At 42.5% G+C, this 18614-nt stretch overlaps 1 protein-coding gene across 1 annotated transcript; it reads left to right on the forward strand.

The window, feature by feature from the left end:
• Positions 1 to 4316: 4316 nt before the first annotated feature.
• LOC127626265 (keratin, type I cytoskeletal 47 kDa-like) lies at positions 4317 to 18140 on the forward strand. Its single transcript, XM_052101939.1, has 9 exons — positions 4317 to 4618; positions 5214 to 5342; positions 5641 to 5723; positions 5903 to 6059; positions 6644 to 6805; positions 7361 to 7486; positions 15139 to 15359; positions 15731 to 15825; positions 16001 to 18140. The coding sequence occupies exons 1-9, from the start codon at positions 4352 to 4354 to the stop codon at positions 16105 to 16107; spliced, it is 1347 nt and encodes a 448-aa protein (XP_051957899.1). The 5' UTR covers positions 4317 to 4351; the 3' UTR covers positions 16108 to 18140.
• The last annotated feature ends 474 nt before the right edge of the window (positions 18141 to 18614 follow it).

The following is an 18614-nucleotide window of genomic DNA, read 5'->3' on the forward strand; positions in this document are numbered from 1 at the left end:
GACTTGTTGGTCCAGCGCATCCCACAGATGCTCAATTGCATTGATTGGGAAATCTGAAGGCCAGGTTAACACCTTGGACTCTTCATCATGTTCCACAAACTATTCCCGAACATTGTGTGCAGTGTGGTAGGTCACATTATCCTACTGAAAGAGGCCACTGCCATCAGGGAACGTGTCTAATTGACATCTACGTGAATGACCGGACCCAGGGTTTCCCTGTAGAACATTGCCCGGAGCATCACCCTCACTCCACTGGCTTGTTGTCTTCCCAAAGTGCATCCTGGTGCCATCACTTCCCCAGGTAAACAACACACACGTACATGTCTGCCAGAAAATGGGACTCGTCAGACCAGGCGGACCTTCTTCCACTGATCCATGGTCCAGTTCTGATGACCATTATAGGCTCTTTTGACAGTGAACAGGAGTCATCATGATATATATTATTTTTCATGTCATCCAAAGGAAAGCGCACCATTTCATTGAATGAAAAAAATTGCCCTAATTAGGCTATATGGTTTATGAGGCACCATCAAAAAATAACATTTTTAAAAATGTGTTATTGATCAAAATAAACTGATGGAGAAAAGGTTTTAATTTAAAAGTGATGTGCGTTTAATTTTTAATGTGGTTGAAGAATCAATCGCTTTCTCTCAGGATCATTAAAATTATGTAGGCCTACATAAAGATTTTACCTTGAGGTAATGCTATTATTTTGATCTGAGGACAGCAAACAATTGATAATTCACCATTCAGTACCTGAAATACACAAAGATATGACGTGCACGAGATGGTGCAGAATTAAATGTCCTCATGTTTGTTTTCTTTCTTTTTCATAAGTTTAAGCTGCACTAGACTAATATAAACATGATCTCAGTTAATGAGAAATATGCATATTTGTAAGATATTGGGTAGACCAATCAACACTCATTGAGCACTTTATTAGGTACACTATGGTCCTAATAAAGTGCCCAACATGGTCTTCTGCTGTTGTAGCCCATCCACCTCAATGTTCGACGTGTTGTGCATTCTGAGATGCTATTCTGCTAACTACAGTACAGTGAGCAATTCTGAGTCACCGTTGCCTTGTGGAGTGGTGGTGGCTTAGTGGGCTAAAGCATATAACTGGTAATCAGAAGGTTGCTGGTTCGATCCCCACAGCCACCACCATTGTGTTCTTGAGCAAGGCACTTAAATCCAGGTTGCTCCAGGGGATTGTCTTTCTGTATCGTAGCCTTTCTCTTAGCTCGTACCCAGAGGTGAGTAGAGTAATCAAAAACTGTACTCAAGTAAAAGTACAATTACTTCAAAAACATAATTACTCAAGTAGAAATTAAAGTACTATCCAAAATAATTACTTGAGTAAGAGTAAGAAAGTATCCAATTAAAAGAGTACTCAAGTAGTGAGTAACTCGTTACTTTCACAAATGACATAATAGACGTTTACTCCCCTATATTCCATTACATAATATACATTTAAATATTATTAATGGACATTCTGTCATCATTCACCATCATGTTGTTCCAAACCCATATTACCTTTTTTCTTCCATGCAACACAATAAGGAGATATTAGACAGAAGGTTTGCCTGAGTCAATATTTACTTTCAGTGAATGTTTATATATATATATATATATATATATATATATATATATATATATATATATATATATATATATATATTGAAAGTGAATGGTGACCGAGACTGTTAGTTCCTAACATTCTGTCTAACATATTTTGTATTCCACATAATACGTCACACTGGTTTGGAACAACATGAGAGTAGAGAAATGATGACAGAATATTATATTTTGGCTGAGCAATCACTTTAAAGAGATAGTTTACCCAAAAATGAAAATTATCTCATCATTTACTCACCCTCATTCCATCCCTGATGTGTTTTTTTTCTTCTGTAGAACACAAATTCAGATTTTTAAAAGAATATTTTAGCTCTGTAGGGCAAAATTTTGATTATCGAAAAAGCACATAAAGGCAGTATAAAAGTAATCCATAAGACTCCAGTAGTTTAATCCATGTCTTCAGAAGTGATATGATAGGTGTGGGTGAGAAACAGATCAATATTTTTCTAGACAGTAGGAGGCAATATGCAGAGAAGAATGTGAATCACCAAAAACACAAGAATGTGAAAGTGATCTGTTTCTCTGTTTCTCATACACAAATCACATCGCTTCTGAAGATACTGATTTAACCACTAGAGTCTTATGGATTAATTTTATGCTGATTTATGTTTGTTTGTTTAGCTTTAAAATGTTGCCACCCATTCACTTGTATTGTGTGGACCTACAGAGCTGATAAATTCTTCTAAAAATCTTTATTTATGTTAGCCAGAAGAAAGAAATTCATACACATCTGGGGTTTCGTGAGGGTGCGTAAATAATGAGAATAGTAATTTTGGGGTGAACTAACCCTTTAAAGGCTCTTGTCAGATCTGGATAAATTTGTCAATATGAAGAGAGGTTTGGAAACATTTCTATTAATTATTACAGTGAAAACGTGAAAATGTCCCACAAGGACATATATAATGCCTTGTTTTGCTATTTCATAGCTTTTAAAGTCCTGTGTGTATTCTTATTTCAGTGTAGTTACAGTTTTCAGTGTCGTAAATGTTTAGATCATTAGTTACCGCCACTCTCTAAATGCAGAGCACACAGCCTACGTAGGGCACCAACTCCAGTCATGGAACACTTAATGTGTTTGAAACCGCCCCCTATCGGGCGTTTTCAAACAATCATGCCACAGTCAAAATCATTTTTTTTCCTCATTCTGATGGTTGATGTGAACATTACATGAAGCTCCTGACCCGTATCGGAATGATTTTATGCACTGCACTGCTGCCACACGAATTGCTGATTAGATTGTCACATTAATCAGTCAGTGTACAGGTTTTCCTAATAAAGTGCTCAGGGAGTGTATGAATTCACAAAAGAACATAAAATAACAATGACTGAAATATTTCCAAAGAATGGGTGGTGCAGCATGCCATTTCCAGCCTATAAAAGTTTTGACAGCTAAAGTCATAATAGTCTGAAGCCATAATTGTTTTAAATTTCCTGTGAAGTTCTCCATGCATGCACTTTAAAAAATAAAATTACACCAGAATTTCAGTTTTTATCTGGGCTTAAGTCTTTTTAGGAGACAATGGTTTGTCTGTTCATATTATTGACACATTACAAAGTGCCATCTGAAAATTATATTAATATTGAGTGGTGCTGATAGTTTTTGTTCAGGTACACAACATTCGGGTTTGTGGTTTTACCAAGCTTAAGCAAGTTGAATGTTTATCATACTGTACCTAATGGCAAAGCATGCGCAAACAATAATGGAATGCTGTGGTGAAAACACAAAGTTTTTGGCCATAATTTTAAAAGGTATGTTTATAAAAATAAGACAACTCATCACCCAAACAACACCATACCCACGGTTAAAGATGGTGGTGGAAGCATCATGTTATTAAGCATCATGATATTTCTCTTCAGCTGGGACTGGGGCACTAGTCAAGAAAAAAAGAATCTTGTATAGTGCCATATACTAGTCCAAAACCTGGAGGCCTCCATTAAAAAGCTGAAAATGAAGAGGAATTTAATCTTTCAGCACGATAATGACCCCAAACACAAATCTAAGTCCACAAAGCAATGACTTCAGGAGAAGAAGATGCACATTTTGGAATGGCTCAGTCAGAGCCCAGACCTAAATCCAGTCGAAGACTTGTGGAATGACTTGAAGATGGATGTTCACAGGAGATCCTCTTCAATATGATCGTAAAAAGATTTAACATGATTTATCTTGAATTTATCTTTTGCATCTCAAAAACCTGCAATTTTAACAGGGGTATTTAGACATTAATATATTGTATAATGGGTCACAGCAAGATTATAGAATTGTTTCTCATAGAAAATGGTTTTAGGAATAATTCCTCAATGATTAAACACTCACATGTTGAATTAGCAGTGGAACCATAACTAAAGCAAAGAAGAAAAAAACTTTTGCTTTTAACTGTCAGGTAATGCAAGCAATATTAAATCATACAATGGTAAAAATGTTATGATGTAATCTTACAGCTACTAATCTTTTTACAGGGTTTTAGAAGGTTAGGTGCGTGACAGCAGGTTTTGCAAGTCAATAGGTTTGATCTGCGTGCGCAGGTGTGTCTTTTCTCACATTCCATCTATTCAGTGGAATTTGAAATTTTACACAACGTGAGAAGCAACAAATGATTTTTTTTTTACATGCTAAGGCCTATATAAGGCAGTCTTTAGTGGGAATGACTTCAGATGCTTAGCTTTGAAACTGAGAGACATTCTTACTTCCACAGTCTTTTCACCTTGACAAATCATGTCAGTCTTTCGCAGTTTGAGTGCGTTCGGGTCATCTAACCTGGTTTCCTCTGGTGGAATGGTCATGAATGGATTGGGGAGTTCAGGTGTCTCTTTGTCTTTTGGTGGACAGAAGTATGGAAGCTCAAGGGGCAATGGTGTCCGCATCTCCAGATCCATGTCCACTTCATCCTTGGTTATGCCTGCTAACGAGGTCACACTGTGTGCCAATGAGAAACAGACAATGCAGAATCTTAATGATCGACTGGCATCTTACCTGGAGCGGGTAATGTATTCTACTAGTTAATCTACCAAAAGTAAAAAACATCACATTAAAAATGTACTAAATTATTCTGATTAATAATATATTTTCTAACCCATATAATTAAATTAACGAGTATAACTGCAATTAATTGTTAGCTACTCTACGTGTATATAATCCCTGTTTCATTCTTTTAAAAATGTTAAAGTATATATTGATTTCATTTTTATTTATTCATATTCATTTTGCTCCAAAAATATTGCCATGGAAATTTTTTTTAAATCATAGACATTTTCAAATATAATTATTTTCTTTATCTTTGACAAATGCGCTAATAACTAATTATATAATTAAAAATGTATTATAGTTTTAAAATGTTTGCCCTTCAAATTGTACCCATGGATGTATATTATCATAAACAGTTTCCTAAGAAATATATATTATGTAGTTAAATTGCAATACATTTGGGGTTGGAAAAAAAGTGTAGTGTAAAATGTCCTTAAAATTATTCTAAGTCTAAATCTTTAAAAAAATAAAAAAATAAAATAACATAAAGATTCAAGATAAATAAATAAATAGTGCATGCATGCCCATATCTAAATCTGAGTGTGTTTTTTAGGTGCGCACTTTGGAGCATGCCAACTTGAAACTGGAGCTGCAAATTAAGGAGTTTTATGACAGCAAGTGCCCACTCAAGAGCAAAGACATGAGCAGTTATTTTAAAACCACCTCAGAGCTCTGCACACAGGTAAAGTAGTGCTGCTATCATCTGAATTAAGGATGTCACACCCCTGAAATGAATGCCATGCCATAATGTAATCTCCCCACTGCTTCACATTATGGAAATATACCATGTTTTGTGTTTCAAATACCAGATATGACAAATACAATAGGTAAATTCTGTTTATGAGCTGTGACCTTAACACTACTTTTAAACCTGAAATGCAGTCATATAAGTCATGTTAATTTAAAGGGCAACATCTGAACTTTACCTGGCAGCATAACATCCCAAGATTACTAAAACTTTTACCATTTGTCCTTGAAAGATTCATAGCCGTATAGTGCAGAACACTGAGCTCCGTCTGAAGCTGGACAATACCAAGCTTGCAGCTGAAGATTTCCATATGAAGTGCGTGATATGTACACTTACCAAATTTACATGATATGCATTTATATCTTATGAATTTTATATTGTGTTAAAGTTTACAATACATTTCATTTACAATGCTGGTAGCTTCATATAAATTACTGTAAGTTATAAAATGCCACTAATGCTTACAATCCTTTCTTGCCCCATGGATGTGGCAGGTATGAGACAGAGATGAACTTGCGTATGGTTGTGGATGCAGATTTGGTTCGATTGCGTGGGGTTCTTGGAGAGATTAAATTATCTGTTGGAGACCTGGAGAACCAGCTCAATGGGCTGAAGGATGAGCTGCTGTACATCAAGAAGAACCACGAAGAGGTCACAATAGCATTTTTTTAATTGATCCATCCATCTTACATCCATCTAGCATCCATTAATTATCTATCCATCCATCCACCCAATATCCATCCATCCATTCATCCTTCCATCCATGCATTATCCATCCATCCATCCATCCATCCATCATCCATCCATCCATCCATCCATCCATCCATCCATCCATCCATCCATCCATGTCCTCTGTTAATTAAGATAAACCCCCCCAGGAAAAACCATGAACAATTTTAATTGATCGCTCCATCCATCCATCCATCCATCCATCCATCCATCCATCCATCCATCCATCCATCCATCCATCCATCCATCCATCCATGTCCTCTGTTAATTAAGATAAACCCCCCCAGGAAAAACCATGAACAATTTTAATTGATCGCTCCATCCATCCATCCATCCATCCATCCATCCATCCATCCATCCATCCATCCATCCATCCATCCATCCATCCATGTCATCTGTTAACGGAAACAAACAACCCTACAATCAGTTTAAGCAATCATGATTTTGAAAATTGTGTCACAAAAATGAATCCCATACGAGTCAATACCCCCACTTCTTTTCCACAGGATCTGAATTTGTTGCATAAACAACAATCCGGCTCTGTTAACGTTGAGATCGACTGTGCAACTCAATCACACCTTGACAAAGAGCTGCAGGAGATGAGAGCTCAGTATGAGACCCTTATTGAAAAAAACTGCAGGGAGGCTGAAAAATGGTTTCACAACAAGGTGAGCCAGTAAGACAAGTTCATTACTTCCTGTGAAGTAAACAAAATGCCATAACCTGTTGCATTTTTTTAAAATTCTGTGGTGAGTGGCAGGTTAACATTTATCGTAAAGGTCAGCATATGGCACTATGTAAAGTGATTGGAATGTATTCATTCTCTCTGACATTTAAAGGAAATCCCTTAACAATGAAAGGGATGCTTTAAAACATGAATTACAATACTCTGTGTTCTCAAAAGGAACTATGTTATTGTATTCAGGTAATTGTTAAAGTAATTTGTGCTCTGCTGTCAAAACAGTCAAAAATGTATTTTGTTTTGTCTGGCTTAGACAATTGTAAGAGCAGATAAGCATTACATCTATAAAAATGTCCCAAGGTTGAGACAGTTTACCTGTTTGTACAGTAAAATAACAGTGATGAACTCAGGTAATAATCTAACTACTGGATACAAATGGTTTCAGAGGCTGTTCACAGATTCTGATTGGACAAAGCTGCTTGTGATTACCATCTTTCGTGACTCAACTCTCATGGCTTATTGCATGTCTGTGTTTTTTTAGGCTGAGGTTTTGCAGACTCAAGTAACCACCGGCAGTACTGAGATCAAGACATCTCAGACTGAACTCACTGTTCTCAAGAGAAAGGTCACGAGCCTCGAGATAGAACTACAAGGGCTTCTCACAATGGTACAGTCTTGACATGTCTCTGTATGAACCTTATCTTTCTCAGACAGTAGCTACCCTGACATTTCTGTTTACTTTTTATTAACGTTTCCAAGATAAATGTGTGTAAAATGAAAATGAACACTCATTTGATCTCACAATTAATTATTCCTTAAAAAGTTACACCCCCAATATTAAATCAGTACACATATCGTAATTTACATTCACTTTTTGCCAGACAGAATACAAAATATAGGTATTTAATGGGAGTTTGTGACTGACAACGTTTAAAATACATCATTTATCTATGATACTGTAAAAACTACACAAATGTGATAGAAAATGTTTTAGATAAAAGGGCGACATGATTACAGAAATTAAAAGATGAAAAAGTTATTTTCAAAACAATGATTAAAATCAGTTTATGTGTAATGTCTAAATTTCCCTTAATGTTGGCAGAGAGTTACTGTTGCACATAAAACATGTTCAAAACAATGCAAGGAATGCAAAAAAAAATAACAACCTCTAAAAAAGGGTCACTTGGTGCATATAATAATCAGGGTAGAGCATTTGTTTGGTACAGGGGCCACATCGGCCTTCAAACTAATAATTCACACAAAAATGAAAATTCTCTCATCATTTATTCACCCTCATGCCATCCCGGATGTGTCTGACTTTCTTTCTCTGTAGAACACAAATTAAGATTTTAAGAAGAATATCTAAACTTTTTTGGTCCATATAATGCAAATTAATAGGTGACAAAATTTTAAAGCTCCAAGATTCACACAAGTCAACATAAAAGTAACCTAATCCATGTGACTCCAGTGGTTAAATCCATGTCTTCAGAAGAGATGTGATAGGTTGCGTGAGAAACAGATCAATATTTAAGTACATTTTTACAATAAATTCTCCTCTCTGCTCAGTCAATCTCCACTTTAACTTTCACTTTCTTCTTTTGTTTATGTTGATTTACATTCTTCATGCATATCGCCATCTAATGGGCAGGGAGAAGAATTTCTAGCAAAAATTTACTTAAATATTGATATTTTTTTCACCCACACCTATCATATCTCTTCTAAAGATATGGATTTAACCACTGGAGTCATACGGATTACTTTCATGCTACTTTATGTGCTTTTTGGGGCATAACATTTTTGGCATCCATTCATATTGTATGGGCCTACAGTGCTGAAATATTATTCTAAAAATCTTAATTTGTGCTCTGCTGAAGAAAGAAAGTCATACATACCTGGGATGGCATGAGGGTGATTTTTGAGTGAACTATTTCTTGGGGGCCACATTGTACTCCTAGTTCTTGTATCTTTTAAGCCCAGAAATAGTTGTGTTCATATTCTAATGCATGATGCACAAAAGTTTGTGACTGGTGGAATGTTCTGCCTAGTTGATACTTTTCTATCAGCATTAGAAAAACACGATAAAGACTAATTATACATTATTTTATTGTCTCTACTTTCTGGTAGTAGAGACTTTCTGGTAATTTATTATACAAAATAACACTCTCTACATCAGGGGTTGCTATTATAAAAAAATACAAAATAAAAAAAATATTTAAAAAAAATATTATTATTACAAATTTTACTGTTTTATTCTATTACATTAATACTTTTAAAGCTACTCAAGTTATTAAGCCAAAAGTAGTGAGTGGTTTTCTCGTTTCCTTGTTATTGTTGTTTGATTAATATCGTTTATCTGACATATCCTACTAGACGGTGGTCTGTTCGGTTCCCCTTCTGTCGCTCTCTCCACGTTGTGTCGGAGAAGCGACACTAGGGGTCTCTCTTGAGCGCCGATATCCACCTCTGATCTATGAAAAAGGCCAATGAGAGTTGGCAGCCGGTATTTGCATGTCCCGCCCGGACATACCGGGTATTTAAGCGGCGAAATACGGGAGTTCATTCAGAAAATTTCTTCGGAGCCGATGGTCTGTTTGCAGTCTGCTGCGAGAATACACACCACTTTAAACGCTCCTGTTTCCTCTGACGATCTGCATGCTGTTGGATCTTGACGGCGCACAACAGCGGCTTTCTCCTTCACATTGCACGGCGTGCATTGTTGTCCCTGAGCCTCGACAGCGCAGACACACACACACATTGTGTATTTAAAAGAGTAAATTCCTATTAAAAGAGTAATTTCTCTAAAAGAGCAAAACACAGCGGCGTTGAACGTCCTTTTCAGGACGCGTCTTTTTCAAGATGCCCTTCCGCCCCTGTGTTGTTCCTGGATGCGGTAGAGTGCTCTCCGCTTCAGACAGCCACAGGCGCTGTCTCGTGTGTTTGGGCCGCGATCACACCGAGGTGGCGTTTGTGGATGGCTCATGTTCTCACTGCGAGAACATGACCATGACCACGTTATGGTCGCGGCTTGCTTTCAACAGAGAGCAAGCCACCCCAGCTGCACCCGCATTGCTCCTTCTTCCCACGGGATTGAGGACGATGCGGTTGGCGCTGAGGGCGATTTGGGGCGGCAGCGGTGCAGTTTCGCCGGGTAGCCCCTCGAACCTCCCATTCCCCGACACGCTTGCTGGTCCCGTTCACGCCAGGGCGATAGCGGCTTGCCTCACGGCCCGGCTGTCTATCCTCCCGAGCCCGAAGCAGATGAGCTCGCCGCTGCATCGGAGAGTGTGATGTCTGATGCCGAGGACTCCCTGGACTGTCGCCGGGCCAGCAGGCCCAGGCTGAGGCCGACGCTCAGATGTCTGACATGCTTTCCGGCGCCGCGTGAGCGTGGGGTTGGATTGGAACCCTCCATCCTCCCCACAGCCTTCACGGTTGGATGACTGGTTCCTGGGGACAGCGCCGCTCATGGCCTCACATCCCCCGGTCCCGCTTTTCCCGGAGCTGCATGACGAGCTGACGCTCACGTGGAGAGCCCCGCCTCCGCTCGCCTAGGTGCCACCCGCTCCACTCTCACCACCCTCGACGGCGGAGAGCGCCACGGATACGGGCGATTCCCCAGGTCGATAGGGCAGTTGCGTACCATCTATGCCCCGGTAGCCCTGCCTCCTGGCGTGGCGGCCCCGTACTCCCATCCAAGCCCTGTAGGACAACATCCTCGCTCAACGCGAAGGACTACAGTGCGGCTGGACCCGCTGCCTCCGCCCTGCATGCGATGGCCCTCCTGCAAGTCCACTAGGCCAAAGCACTCAGAAGCATGCACGGGGGTGGACCTGATCCTGATGTGCTGCAGGAACTGCGCTCAGCGACTGACCTCGCCCTGAGAGCGACGAAGGCCACAGCGCAGGCACTCGGACAGGCGATGGCCACCCTAGTGGTCCAGGAACGCCATCTCTGGCTCAATCTGGTCGAGATGCGTGAGGCTGACAAGAACCGCTTCCTGGACGCACCTGTCTCCCAGATTGGCCTTTTCGGCGACACCGTCGAGGACTTCACCCAACAGTTCTCTGCGGTGAAGAAGCAGACGGAGGCCATCTCTCACATCATGCCCCGCCGCACACCTGCCGCTACGGGCCCTGCCCCGTCTGCTCGCCGAGGGCGCCCCCTGCGGCGAAGAAACCAGCTCCTGCTCCGCCCCAACCCGGGCCCAGCTCTCAGCCCCAGCGTCGAAGCACCCCACAGGCGGCGACGCCCCTGTCTCATGAACCCCTCTAGGACCCGGAAGGCTCCCAAGCGTTCCTGAGACAGTCAACCCAGAGCCGAAGACATTAGCTCCGGAGGTGGTAAGACCGCTCCGTCCCCCGGTGGAGGGCTGGGTGGAGAATCCTTTGTTTTTTCATTTGCCACACCCCCTGACGGGGGCTGTGGTACCCACATTCTCAATAAAAGAGCTATTTCCTTTGCCTCTGGGTCACCTGGCCCGCAAATGCCGTTCTCACGGCAATGTGCTTTCAGATTACGACAGTCCCGGTACACCGGACGCGGCGATCCCGCCTTCCGCCTGCCCACAACTGTCCCCCAGCCGGCCGGTTCAGACGAGTCCAGATGACGCCAACATCAGACCTCCTCCTCAGTCATGAACCCGCCCCCTGCCGGGCGCGCGGAGCAAGGTAAGTGCTTTGAGTCTATTCTCAGCACCTCAGCCTCAGGCCGCAACGAAGCCGCCCGATGCTGCATTACCTGTTCCGCCCGCTGCGAGGCCCCGCCGGTACGCCCAAAATACTCGTCCCTTTGGTGCCCCTAGCGCAGAGCTGGGAAGCGTGGCTTTCCTTCCCAACGCATCACGCTGGCTGCACCGACCATTCGACTCGGTTATGCAATTCAGTTTGCTCGGCTCCGCCCCTTCAGGGCGTCCGCTTTACGCGAGTACACGGCAAGCATGCCAGTTCCCTGTGCACGAAATCGCGACCCTCTTAGCCAAGGGTGCGGTAGAGCCCGTCCCTCCAACCGAAATGAGGAAGGGTTTCTACAGCCCTTACTTCATTGTACCCAAGAAAGGCGGCAGCTACTGACCAATCCTGGACCTGCGAAGTTTTCAATCGGGCCTTGTTAAAACTCCCGTTCAAGATGCTCACGAATATTCTGGCTGGTGTTCAGCATCTAGATTGGTTCGCAGCGGTAGACCTGAAGGACGCGTACTTCCACGTCTCAATTCTGCCACAACACCGACCCTTCTGACGGTTCGCGTTCGACGGCCAGGCGTTTCAGTACAAAGTCCTCCCCTTCGGCCTGTCTCTATCCCCTCGCGTCTTCACGAAGGTCGCAGAGGTGGCCCTTGCCCCGCTATGAGTAGCCGGCATCCGCATTCTCAACTACCTCGACGACTGGCTCAAGTCGCTGTGTGCCACTCACATCCCCGGCAAGCTCAACGTCGTAGCGGACGCGCTACCACGACAACGCCTGCCCGGCGGGGAGTGGAGGCTTCACCCCCAGTTGGTCCAGCTGATTTGGGAACGGTTTGGCAAGGCCCAGGTAGACCTGTTTGCCTCCCAGGAAACCTCCCACTGCCTGCTCTGGTACGCCCTAACAGAGGCTCCCCTCGGGACAGACGCGCTGGCACACAGCTGGCCCTCGGGGCTGCGCAAAGTCGCATTTCCCCCAGTGAGCCTTCTTGCACCGGTGCTGTGAAAGGTCAGGGAGGACGAGGAGCAAGTCACGTCAGTGGCCCCCTACTGGCCCACTCGGACTTGGTTCTCGGAACTCAGACTTCTCGCGACAACTCCTCCCTGGCAAATTCCTCTGAGAAAGGACCTCCTCTCTCAGGGACGGGGCACGCGCTGGCACCCGCGCCCAGACCTCCATGTCTGGTCCCTGGACGGGATGCGGAAGAGCTAGCCGGCTTACCGGCGACCGTTGTGAATACAATCAACCAAGCCAGAGCCCCCTCTACCAGGCATCTTTACGCCCTAAAGTGGCGCTTGTTCGCAGATTGGTGTTCTTCCCGAACTGAAGACCCGCAGAGATGCGCGATTAAGTCAGTGCTCCTGTTCCTACAGGAGAGGCTGGACAGGAGGCTGTCCCCGTCCACCCTCAAGGTGTATGTTGCCGCCATTGCTGCCCACCACGATCCTGTAGATGGCAAGTCTTTGGGTAAGCATGACCTGATCCTCAGGTTCCTGAGAGGTGCCTGGAGGTTGAATCCCTCCCGGCCAGGCCTAGTTCCCTCTTGGGATCTCTCGGTAGCCTTGGCAGGACTCCAGAGATCTCCCTTCGAGCCGCTTGAATCAATTGGACTCAGGGCCCTCTCTCTTAAGACGGCCCTGCTGATCGCGCTCGCCTCTATCAAGAGGGTCGGGGACCTGCAAGCGTTCTCTGTCAGCGACACTTGCCTGGAGTTCGGTCCGGCAGATACGTCTGTGATCCTAAGACCGCGACCGGGCTATGTGCCCAAGGTTCCTACCACACCCTTCCGAGATCAGATAGTGAACCTGCAAGCGCTGCCCCGGGAGGAGGCAGACCCAGCCCTTTCGTTGCTATGTCCAGTGCGCGCCCTGCGCATTTACCTGGACCGTATACAGAGCACCAGACGCTCTGAGCAGCTCTTTGTCAGCTTTGGGGGACGGCAGAAAGGGAATGCCGTCTCCAAACAGAGGCTCGCCCACTGGGTTGTCAACGCCATCACACTGGCTTATCACACCCAGGCCGTGCCCCTACCCTTGCGGGTCCGAGCTCACTCAACAAGGGGTGTTGCGTCCTTGTGGGCACTGGCCAAGGGCACCTCCCAAACAGACATCTGTAGAGCCGCGGACTGGGCAACACCCAACACCTTCGCGAGGTTTTACAACCTTCGCGTCGAGTCGGTTGCGTCTCGTGTTTTCTCAGGTCCGAGCCCGTAGAACTCGGTAACACGTAGACCGACTGCGGTTCAGCGGAGGAACTCGCCGACCCAAGCCACTGCAGGTACCCTGATGGCTACCCTGTACTGGTATAGGTGCTCCACAGGTAAGGCCTCCTGCTCGGACTCCCCCTGTGTGTATTTCCGCGGTTCTGTCCCCTTACGAGTGGACCCCCGTGTCTCCCTTAGGCAGTTACAGCTGCCCCGGTTGCCGTGCTGTAGCAACTCCCCCCTTTCGAGGCTGGATGGGTCCCCTAGTGTCGCTTCTCCGACACAACGTGGAGAGAGCGACAGAAGGGGAACGTTTGGTTTCGTATGTAACCTCCGTTCCCCGAGGGAGGGAACGACACGTTGTGTCTTTCCTCCGCCATGTCGCTGAACCGAGCCACTGTTGTGGCCGGACCATTTCCGGCTCCTCAGAAAAATCCTGAATGAACTCCCGTATTTGCGCCGCTTAAATACCCATATGTCCGGGGGCGGGACATGCAAATACCGGCTGCCAACTCTCATTGGCCTTTTTTCATAGATCAGAGGTGGATATCGGCGCTCAATAGAGACCCCTAGTGTCGCTTCTCCGACACAACGTGTTGTTGCCTCCCTCAGGGAACGGAGGTTACATACGTAACCAAACGTTAAATGTACACTTCGTGTCTGACATTTGAATGCAAATATGCTTTTTGTCCCACTGTCTACATTCACTTTAGACCACACCGACTGCGTTTACATTAATGTCTCACCAAGAAGGGCATGGGCGGAATTATAAAGTGTATTTTACCATTTAGTCGAGAATCCACATTAGCGCACAAACATTAGCCGCCTGTCAATCAAACAACACGCAGCTAGAGACGTCAGGAAATAAAAAGTCAATCTTTGATATTTTATCTAGATCAACCAACCAGTGGTTGTTTTGCTATCGCAATTGATTTTATGAACACCCCTGTTCTAGATGTATAGAAAATTACTCAAAAGTTTATCATCGATATCGAGGACATCTCTCTCGCTTTATTTTTTTTTTGTTCTTATAATTCTTCAAACATCTACTAAAATCTCTTTGTAATTTTAAAGGATTAATATTTTCTTTTGATAATTAATTCAGTGACAGTGAAACTAATTTCACACAAAAAACTCTTTTGTCAACACCTGGCATCATCAGAAATGGTCAATGAATCATTAAATGGATCTGAACGAATTTTGGTGAATGTTGTCAAAACACTGGAGCCACTTGGATACGTTTAAATCCCATTAGTCACAGACACAGAGTAAAAATAAATGTGTCCCCACAATGTAAAAATGTCTGCTATGCTCCTGTTGCATGCACAGCCCATAACATGAACAGCAAAAGATATGGGCCTAAACTCCCTTGACTCCCAATTATTTGCATTGAAATATTTTATCTCTTTACTCTATCATATTCTAATTTTCCACAGAAACAACAGCTGGAGCAAAGTGTTACTGATGTGCGTCTGCGCTATGCGGCGCAGCTGAGTCAGCTGCAGTTGCGTATAGACTACCTGCAGGAGGAGCTACAGAGACTCAATGCCAACATGCAGCATCAGTCCTCAGAGTACCAGCTGCTGCTGGACATCAAGATGAGGCTGGAGATGGAGATAGCTGAATACAGGAGGCTGCTGGATGGCGAAGTGCAAGTGTAAGAAGGATAGATATCTTTAGATGTTTACATTTTTTGCTCTTTTCAGGTGCATCTGAACAGATTACTGTAGTTGGTGTTCAGTACACCAAAAATTCTGTCATTATTTACTTGTTCTTCCAAACCAGTATGACTTACTTTCTTCTGTAAAACACTAAATGTTCACTTTCATTGTGTGGGAAAAAGATACTATTAAGTGAATGTTGACTGAGGTTATAATTCAGCCTAACATCTCCTCTTGAATTTCATGAAAGAATGAAAAACAACATAAGGGTGGGTAAATAATGACAGAATGTTCATTTTTACACAAACAATTCCTTTAATGTATTTGGTCACTTACTGTATCAGTGATGAGGTTTGTCATTTTGTAGGACTGTCATAAGCTCGTCTGAATCTTTAGTGACTAAAAGACAGAGACTGACAGAGATAGTGACCAAATCAGTGGAGATAAAGGAGGAAGAGGAGGGTGAGTAAAATGAAAAGTAATTCTTTCCATTGACCCCTTCATTCAGCCTTCTGTAATGTTGTGTGTCCATTCATCTATTTATCCATCCATCCCTCCATTTCAATCATGCATTCAAAAATGTGGGGTAGAAAAGAACCTGTAAGACATATAGGATCTGTCTGCTTAACTCTTGCAGAGCATAACCCTCATCACCAGCGCAGAGTGAAGGTCATTGTGGAGGAGCTTGTGGATGGTCAAGTCGTGTCCACTTCGGTTGATGAAAAACTCCAGGAAGTCAACTAAGAAGATCCAACAAAAAACATATGCAAAGATTAATATATGCTATTCAATGATTTTAACAGAAAAACAATTATGTGGCACAAAACAATTCATGAAACTGCAAAACTGCACAAGGTAGCATACATAAATATCAAACCACTATTTTAGCACGTACAACAGAGAAGGATATCTAACCTGACCCTTTCCCTAAAAATGAGTGGAAGTGACACCCCCTTTTGAAGTTGCTGTAACCCAATTTTGGAGTAACCCTGCCCCTTCTGGAGTGTCCCTGCCCATTTAAGAGATTCTGCCCAATTGGGAGATCTCCACAATATCATTATGAATATAGAATAGCTAATGTTGATTATTGGCTCAGCAGCAAAACCATTAAATAAATAAGCATTTGTGTAATTTTACCTTTGACACAAAACCTTATAGTTACTGAGATGTGGACCCCGTTTGTGTCTCTGTATAACTGTAGGCTAGATTTCATGTTTTGTTGCTTTGATGACTGTCAGAGAAGAACAACCTGACTCTGTAATTTTGGTGTGTTTAATATTCTAGCCACTAGAGGTCACAGTGCGTCCATGGTACGTAATGCTCTAGTTCATTGGTTCTCAATCTTTTAGACTCAAAGGCCCCACATTTTTGGAAAAAATATTTGAAGGCCCCCCCATGTAGGCTATTAGATATTTACATTATAATATATATCTATTATAAGATATTTCCCAAAAACGTGTGATTCCAGTCATTAAATTTTTAGCATTTTCATTAATAATCTATCATATTTTAAATAATTCTAAGAGATCTTGAGGCCCCCCTGGAATAGTGCTGAGGCCCCCTAGTGGGTCCCGACCCCCTGGTTGAGAACCACTGCTCTAGTTGGAGCACAGGAGGGGACGCACCGATTGTGAAGATATTGCAACTAACATATGTTGCCTTGCAAAGGACCAGTAGTTATTTATCGTTACTTACTCTACCCTAAAACACAACTTGATTTAAATATTATCACAATTATTTTAATAAACCACATCATGATGAAAAATAAAAAGAATATTAATAACCCAAGTTTTTTTCAGACTTGATTTGTGCCAAAAAATATTTTGCTTTTGCTGCAAAAGTGGCTAAAAAATATAATTGCACTACATAATATTATTTAAAGGTATATTCTGGGGTTCAATACAAGCTAAGCTTAACAGACAGCATTAGTGGCATAATGTTGATTATCATAAAATAAACTACCACTGTGCTTTCCTAAACATTTGTTTGTCAATATACTCTGCAAAATATTCCTGATCCATGAGATCATTGCGCCCATGAGATCACTGCATGCAATGTCTAAAGTTGTCTATCTTCTACTTCTTCTTCTTCTTCTTCGTTTATTTTCTCCCCTTTTCTCCCCAATTTGGAATGCCAAATTCCCAATGTGCTCTAAATTCTTTTGGTGGCATAGTGACTCAATCCAGGTGGCAGAGGACGAATCTCAGTTGACTTCGTGTCTGAAACTGTCAATCCATCTTATCATGTGTCTTCTTAAGCGGTTTACCGCTGAGAAATAGCATGTGGAGGCCAACACTATTCTCTGCGGCATCCACACACAACTTTGAGAACCACACATTATTGCGACCACAAGGAGGTTACCCTATGTGACTCTACCCTCCCTAGCAACTGGGCCACTTTGATTGGAGACCTGGCTGGAGTCACACAGCAGGCCCTGGAACTCGTGACTCCAGTGGAGGTAGTCAGTGTCTTTACTCGCTGGGCTACCCAGGACCCCCTAAAGATGTCTTAAGAGTAATATTGAATTTTTAAAATGTTACAAATTTATGTAGCAAATGAGAATCCCTGAATTTATCGCATTTATTTTAGACAAAATACTTAATTGTGATTTTCAGTTTTGTTCAAAGTGAAAAATCTAAAGTTTTTAAATAACTGTCCAATAAGTTAAAGGATAGTATTTTAGGGTAAAAAGACCTCCTGTTGCAAAACACATGGTTTATCTTAAGTGGGGTGAATAGATTTATAGATTGCATATAGAATTGATTGTTTATAGAATACCTGCGATGTTATGAAAGGACAAATGTGATTGAAATGAACAGAAAATGGTTAACTGGTTAAATGGTTGTAAATATAACAATCTTCCATTATTATTTCTTGTCACACAAATTATTTTGCTCCATCATTCCATTTAATAAAAATACATTTATTTTTTCAAACTTGATACACTTTGTTGCCAGGAAAAACTTTCCGTAATGTGTGCATTTAGCCCCTTTTTACCCTAATGGTGAAATCCACGACATGCAATTTGGCTGATAAAAAAAAAATCTAAAATCAAAATATTTGTTATTTTGCAGTACAAGCTAAACAGAGTTTTAGTCAGAAGGACACACATGGCACAGTTTCCTCAGCACGACTCTGGACCCAGTTTTTGTGTCCAAATAAAAGACAGGAAAGACCAGTTTGATTTATTAAGTTTCGGGTGAATCACCTTATGCCTATTGACAAAGTTTTCTTTGTATTAGTATAAACCT

Source organism: Xyrauchen texanus, chromosome 32 (assembly GCF_025860055.1).
Source record: "Xyrauchen texanus isolate HMW12.3.18 chromosome 32, RBS_HiC_50CHRs, whole genome shotgun sequence".
Classification (NCBI taxonomy): Eukaryota; Metazoa; Chordata; class Actinopteri; order Cypriniformes; family Catostomidae; genus Xyrauchen; species Xyrauchen texanus.